Source organism: Notothenia coriiceps, unplaced genomic scaffold, assembly GCF_000735185.1.
Source record: "Notothenia coriiceps isolate Sejong01 unplaced genomic scaffold, NC01 NC01_scaffold00004068, whole genome shotgun sequence".
NCBI lineage: Eukaryota > Metazoa > Chordata > Actinopteri > Perciformes > Nototheniidae > Notothenia > Notothenia coriiceps.
This window is the reverse complement of record NW_011336769.1, coordinates 140,975-147,806: the sequence shown is the minus strand read 5'-3', so window position 1 is coordinate 147,806 and position 6,832 is coordinate 140,975. Positions and strand designations below refer to the sequence as shown.

Genomic DNA, 6,832 nt, shown 5'->3' with positions numbered 1-6,832 from the left:
AGGAGATGTAAATTGAGGACGTAAATAACCAGCATAACAATTTAATTAAAAGCTACATACAGAAAGTAAGTAAATGTTTTGCAGATGATACGAATCTTATAACTTCACTTAAAATCAAAAATTGAATGCAGGACTATTACAGTGTATTTATGGGCCGTTATTATTTGTTTTGTCTCGGAAAGTAAGGCTGACAGTTATCAAAGAGTATTTTAAGTGTCAAGAGAGAAATCCGCATATAGATCAAAAACGGTCACAAAGCTCGTACACTAAAGCAATTATAACCATACACTTTCCTTTGATAACCAGTAAGCCTTACTAGCGAGACACTGTTAATCGTTTTATAATAATAATAATTAATAATAATAATAATAATAATAATAATACCTGACGTATGTGGCGGAAACTTGGGTCGGTAAAGTGTAATAAGTTAGTACGAGTTCATATAACGGAGAAAAACAGTATAACAAAAACTCACCCAAGTGATGGCTAATTGTTAACTCACGTGCAGGTGTACCCTCTGCTTCCTTTAGGATATCTCCTCATTTTCGTTGACTCCAGGGTCACGAAAAATAAATCGTTTATATTATTATATATCTAGCATCCATGATGTGTTAATTGTTTGCATGTAACTTTAGTTTATCCAGCATACAGCGGCAATAGTGAACTGCTGTCAACAAGGCCTGCATGGCGGCTTGTTTGTCAAAGCTTATTAATATTAAACGTGAAATAAACTGCACGCCATTTGCTCCGCAGCAGGAATACATCCGCCAGGTGTAAAGTAGATCGCATTGATGATGAGATGAGATTTCTTGCTTTATAGTTAGCTTAGATAAGTTAAAACGTTTAAATGTCACTGAAAATGTGCACTTCGATGTTGACAGGTTACCATAAACAATACAGCATACCCTATAAAATAAAGTAAATAGGCTGAATTGTTATTATAAAACTTCTGAATCTACAACTACTAAAATCAATAACAGGCCTAACATTAAATAGTTCAAACTCCTTTCTTTTGTTTATAATTTTATCATCACCCAAACTAAATAGATCCAATAAATAACTGTTAGAAATCCTATCTCCCTTCCACTTTGCTCAAACTACACTGTGTTTGTTATGCTGTATCTTCTCCAGGCTGTCTTCTAACATGATCAAAGTAGCTTCAAAGTTCAAGTTGTTTAAGTTGGGAATGACTGACTCCGCGAGTGTATGCCATATTAATTTTTAATCAATAGGGAAGTTTCACATATATTTCCCCAAAACAAGTCAGATCCAAGGGGGTGGTTGAAGCTCCCTTTTATGCATTTCATCAGTGTTTCATCAGCATCAGTTTGGCCTGAAACGGGTCTGTTACTCGTTCAACATTAAAACGATCAAAGCAATATATTAAAAGTATGAATATCATATAGGCTGCAGTCGGCACATGAAGCCTTACTTAAGGATAACCAAACGATTTTATTGTATCATATTTAGAAGATTTATGTCATATTTATTATCCATCTTTCTCTTCATTTTGATTTTTAAAGTAATGACATTTAGTGTTGTTTCTCAAGCGACTATGAGTTTATATCGTGTTTCAATTGGGCAAAACAAATCTTAGATCGTTATGGCTTATTAAAAAAGTAACAGCAGTAGCATCAACTTTTACAGTTATATTTCATTGAGTGTAGATTTGTGATTTATAGACGGATTTCTCTCTCGGCACTTACTCATCATCTTTGATAAAATCATCATTTTTTTTTAACTAAATTCTCTGCTGTGACGTTTTTCCCAGCATGCTCTGCGGGACAGTATTTGTTGTACATTTGGCCATTTCAAGCGTATCTACTCAAATATGTATGTTGTATTGGCATGGATATTTACTCATAATTTATATCCGTTTGTGGACCGTCGTTTTAATAATTCTCCACCGTGTCTGAGAGACACATAGCCAGGCTGATGTATAAGTACAACACCACTTTCTTTTCCAATTCTCAGTTGGTCCGATTTCAATTGATTGCAACAGTGAGTTACAGAACCTTTACGTTCCTTCACTCCCCTCCCTCACCGCCGGCATTGACTAGCCTTTTGACTGTTTTAGCTTCGAGTTTTAATAACATATTTATAGCACATCCTTACAGAGAGCTCTGTAAATTGCAGTAATAATGTTGAGCAGTACAGCATTTGTCTCAGGTAAAAGTTAAACTACATGGTTTTAAAATGTACTCCGATAAGAGTAAAAAAAACAGTTTACACAATCGCCAGTAGCACGGTATTAGGGTATATGACAGCTTTAGTAGTTTTAAGTGTTGCAATGTAGCATAATTGGTATCAAACAGCAGACATCTATAAAATAATGTCAGATTATCTTTAAAGACTACCCGAAACTGAAGAATAGCAGCTGTTGAAAGAATAAATACAACATCCTGTGACCTGATGAACACTTTCAGAATTTGTAATGGACATATTTAGACATGAAACATTATTCTTGTCTTGCAAGGTAAATAATTTATCAAATGAACCCGACACATCACATGAGGAAAGTTATGATGTTTATTAGAAATAACAACCGGATTGGAATCATACAAAAGCAGGACTGAATGCTTGCTGTTTAAAACTCCAGATCTATGTGATTGACAGGGTGAATCAACACACACAACCCCATCAAACCCCTTTTCTTTCCCAAAAGATTACCAACTTAATCCTCAAGCCAATAAACAAATGGATGCAGACAAATAATAAACCTAAATCTATGCATGTAGCTGTGTAATATGTGTGTCCATCATATTTTACATCAGTCCAAGTTTGTATTCCACCATCATGTGTGGCTCACCCATCATTTCACTCTGGGTTGGATCTGCAGGGGAACAGAATACAAACACAGGTTAAATATCTTATTCAGAAAGTTGAGTGAATTGCTGTGTAAAGATGAAGGGCTGAGGTTCTCACCATTGAGGATGTCCTCAAAGCCAATGGACTCATCGTTTCCTCGCAGCGTATCTAGAGCCAGGTTTGAACTCTGTAAGAACGGCAGACGCTGGATCTGGAAGGGGGAGTCAGACAACAAGAGTTATGGAGGGAGAAGACTTAAAAGAAAAAACAATGTACAGGGACAGGCGAAAGAAAGAAGATTGACAGTCTGGATTTGGGAGTAGGAACATGTGTGTGTGTGTGTGTGTGTGTGTGTGTGTGTGTGTGTGTGTGTGTGTGTGTGTGTGTGTGTGTTACCTGTCTAGCAGCTCTGTACTCCATCTGTAGTTTAAGTGGAGCATGCAGACCCTGGATGTTTCTGAGAGAAGAGAAGTTCATCTTGTCCTGGTTCAGCATGAACTGCACACCACAGAAAGACAAACATCTTCAGTACTTTGGGACAACAAGGACATTTTCACACATTCAATGTTTCACTTGTTCTTACTGCTACTGATGGCTGTAACAAGAATACATAGCTTTCTGTGTTCTATTTAAAAGTAAAGACATTCTAACTCAAAACGGTTTTGTTGTTAAAACACCAGAAAGAAAATATACTGTGCCGAGTTTACTAAAGATTACTCACATTTTTCTCGGACAGCTCCAGCGGGTGGCTTGGAAGGAGCTCATTCTTAACGCTGGTAAATCTGTGTAGCAACAAAAAGAAACGTGACCAGGTCAAATACAGTATCATGTAAATGTACTGGTTTAAAGAGGTGCTACTATTATAAACTTTGACCAAAAAAGAAACAAATTAGTTCAACCTCCTCTTACAAGGGAAAGTTGTCAGACACAAGACTATGTGTGATGGCAGGATGTAATGGATAATAACAGGTACAAACGACCCAATATTGATTATGTTATAGTTGCGACTAGCAATTTCATAACTAATAATTAATTAAATTAATAAACAATATTATTGAGTTAATTATAATATTCGGATAAGCGGTAGAAGATGGATGGACAATAATATTTACAACAAAACAAATTGAAAAGGGCAATCGTGTTTCGACAACTATCCATGTAAATTAAGTGGCAAACATACAACTAAAACCGGTATTTTTTAACTATCGCACTGTTTGTGCAAACAACATAGAATACGGTTCATATATAGCATTAGATTAAACAACAGTAATATTATTTGTGGCCATGTCTCACCCACTACGCAGAGAGTCCTGCACACCATAAGCTCCCTGTGGACACAAGCCTGCCACAGGTACGCTGTCTTTCAGTTGAGAGCGGAGTCCTCGTGTATTCTGTAACAATAAAATATTCACATTCACAACTAATATCTAATAAGAATAGCTAAATTACAAAAAACAAAATCTAACATCATCCTTAGCTAAGTTAGGGAGCCTCGTAGTTAGCTAAGAGCTAACTAGCATTAGCTCGAGTGACTAATCAAATTCACAACGTAAATGGACTTCAGAGAATTCAAAGACAGAAACAAAGATGTGGGCAGGTGGAATAAATATGCGCATAAATATAGAAAACAATTACATTACAGTAAATATGCTAACGATAGAATAAGTCATGTTACATGAGATAAGACTATAGCCATACCATTGTGATTCCGTTTCTTCCACTTTCTGTTGGATACACTTGAATATCCGGTTGAGTCCCGTTTACATCACGACACATCCGGTTCAAGACGATGCTGTGTACCTTGTACTTGTAAAAATGCCCCGTTGTCTGTTAACTTCGCGCACAGTATTCGTAGTAGGTTTTATTTTAATATTTGTGTAATGTTTGACAGGTCTACCATACCTAAATAATACAGCAAACGTCAACATCTTGCATGGATATCCTTAAAAACATTCCATGAGAGATGGTAGAGGTATGGGGGTATAGCTCAGTGGTAGAGCATTTGACTGCAGATCAAGAGGTCCCCGGTTCAAATCCGGATGCCCCCTCTTTTGCGACGTTTGAGTTTATATTTGAAATCAATTGAAAGAGAAAGGTAGACAGAGACTAACATCAGTGCAATCGATCCATCACATGCTTTTAATTTTAAACATTTCCTCTTCATACATTCCTAACACTCATAGCTGGGTCTCAGAGTAATTGACCAGTGCTCGTCACTTGATGATACTTGATGATACTTGATGACATCTAGTAAATATCATAATGTTATTAGAAAAAACAAAAATAAATACAATAAAAACGTCTACAGGCGCCACAAGGAGGGATCACCCTTTCCTCGAAATGACTCGAAAATACTTTTTGATAAATTATAATAGTGTCTCTCTTAGCAACTAATTTGACTTACATGCCAATTATTGAAGCCATCTTTGTGAATTTGAACAGTACCCCATGTTTTACTTTTTGAACACTCATTTTACATACATGGAAAATCAGGGACACATACTGATGCCTTTACTCAAAGTTATATATTTGGCCAACAGGCAACTAGGCTAACTAGGTAAAAACATCCAAATGAGACCCTAGAGTCCTGTGATAGTCAGAGACATGAATGAATTCTGTGGATGCAGCCAGATGTCTCGAGCTAATATCAGTTTGATCCTATTCAATGTCACAGAGATTCAATAATAGATAGTTGATTGTGGGTAACAGGAGTTCATCTCATTAAAACCCTTTTAATGACTAATAATTATTTGAATATAATCACTTAACCGCTGTACTAGCACAAATCAACATAAACTCATCGCATTAATCATATTTTTCTGAAGTGATAGCATCGATAATAACTTGATTGCATGAATAATATGTCTCTCGGAAATTATGTTTAAATGTGTATAGTTAAATCATCACATAAGCACTGTGATGGTTTTAACATAAATGACTTTATTCTGTTGAATCTAACCGTCTTCAGCAGCCACAGCAGCAAGCTCGTGTTGATCTAACCTGGGTGGATATGAATATGAATCTGTAAGAGGAACAGGAGGGCAAGAGACAAATAAATAAAAGGGAGAAGAAGGGAAGAAAAACAGATCAATGGCAAACTGTAGGAAACAAAGCCATGCTCATCAATAGGTTTTCTATTAAAGTGTGTGAGATTTACACTATAAATTAAGCATTGGTAGTCCTTACTTAACTTTAACAGCAGATGGCGGTACAGTATACCATAACATGATTTCCAATGTGACAAAGATTATATTCCCCTTTCCCCCCTTTAGTTTACCTCTTTGGCTTTGTAATTCCTGGATTCCTGATCTTGCTTACTACATTTGTTTTTATTATTCAAAGACAGCTTAATAATTCTGTTAGACAAAACTTCAGACTACTACATATACACAAAAAAAAAATATTTACCTTTGCTTGGCTCAGAGGAGTCACTGCAGGCCAAACCTCTCCAATCCTGCATGTACCTGCACAGGCAAGAATATATATATATATATTGTTTTACAAATAATGAAATCATTTCAAATGACAAGCAGTGTTTCCAACCGAGAGCATCAGAATGTCACAAAGGTTTGCCGTTTGCTACATTTGTTGACAGTGGAGCAGAGGATCTTACTCCTCAAAGTTGAGAGTGTTGGTCCAGGCCAGCAGCTCATCCAGCTCCCACTCCAGTATCTCAGCATTTCCCTTCTCCTTAATGGTTCCCATCGCTTCCTGTGCTGAATTCTCCACCAGTATCGCCATGTGTCGATGCACCGGGTGAGTCTGCAGACGACCCTGGTTATACCTGTATGCAAGTCAAAAGGACATACATGTAATCACACCTTCGAGTTGTATTCCCTAATGTTTTTTATTAGACTCTCACATCTTTAAATATACCACAACATTTGTTTTTTGTTAATGAAAGGGTTTTCAAAAGTCAATAGCAATCTGTCTTTAAGTAAAACTGATGTTCAGCTTTGTGACTGGAATTTGGTAATAATACACAATCGAGGCTAGCCTTAACGGCCCGTCCACACAGCGGAAG

General features: G+C 36.6%; 2 protein-coding genes and 1 non-coding gene across 3 annotated transcripts; 1 reads left to right on the top strand and 2 right to left on the bottom strand.

Moving 5' to 3' along the window:
- Positions 1-2,514: 2,514 nt before the first annotated feature.
- On the bottom strand, positions 2,515-4,596 carry pomp (proteasome maturation protein). The gene is made up of 6 exons (XM_010767108.1): positions 4,507-4,596; positions 4,102-4,199; positions 3,530-3,590; positions 3,205-3,306; positions 2,926-3,019; positions 2,515-2,833 (listed from the first exon to the last, which is right to left on the bottom strand). The coding sequence occupies exons 1-6, from the start codon at positions 4,582-4,584 to the stop codon at positions 2,766-2,768; spliced, it is 501 nt and encodes a 166-aa protein (XP_010765410.1). The 5' UTR covers positions 4,585-4,596; the 3' UTR covers positions 2,515-2,765.
- Positions 4,597-4,784: 188 nt separating this feature from the next.
- Positions 4,785-4,856, top strand: trnac-gca (transfer RNA cysteine (anticodon GCA)). Its single transcript has one exon. It is a non-coding gene; the product is annotated as a tRNA-Cys (tRNA).
- A 711-nt stretch (positions 4,857-5,567) lies between these two features.
- On the bottom strand, positions 5,568-6,590 carry LOC104941937 (uncharacterized protein C11orf65 homolog). The gene is made up of 3 exons (XM_010767107.1): positions 6,422-6,590; positions 6,217-6,272; positions 5,568-5,830 (listed from the first exon to the last, which is right to left on the bottom strand). Exons 1-3 carry the CDS (start codon positions 6,547-6,549, stop codon positions 5,763-5,765), a joined length of 252 nt encoding a protein of 83 aa, XP_010765409.1. The 5' UTR covers positions 6,550-6,590; the 3' UTR covers positions 5,568-5,762.
- Between the last annotated feature and the right edge of the window lie 242 nt (positions 6,591-6,832).

What these genes read in the sequence shown, in the direction of transcription:
- LOC104941937 (XM_010767107.1), bottom strand. Translation starts at nt 6,549, where the DNA reads ATGGCGATACTGGTGGAGAATTCAGCACAGGAAGCGATGGGAACCATT. An exon ending in AACACTCTCAACTTTGAGGA is followed by an intron (nt 6,273 to 6,421) that starts GTAAGATCCTCT and finishes TTGCCTGTGCAG; the next exon opens with GTACATGCAGGATTGGAGAG. An exon ending in CTCCTCTGAGCCAAGCAAAG is followed by an intron (nt 5,831 to 6,216) that starts GTAAATATTTTT and finishes TTCCTCTTACAG; the next exon opens with ATTCATATTCATATCCACCC.
- pomp (XM_010767108.1), bottom strand. Translation starts at nt 4,584, where the DNA reads ATGTGTCGTGATGTAAACGGGACTCAACCGGATATTCAAGTGTATCCA. An exon ending in GAAGAAACGGAATCACAATG is followed by an intron (nt 4,200 to 4,506) that starts GTATGGCTATAG and finishes TTATTGTTACAG; the next exon opens with AATACACGAGGACTCCGCTC. An exon ending in AGTACAGAGCTGCTAGACAG is followed by an intron (nt 3,020 to 3,204) that starts GTAACACACACA and finishes TCCCCCTTCCAG; the next exon opens with ATCCAGCGTCTGCCGTTCTT.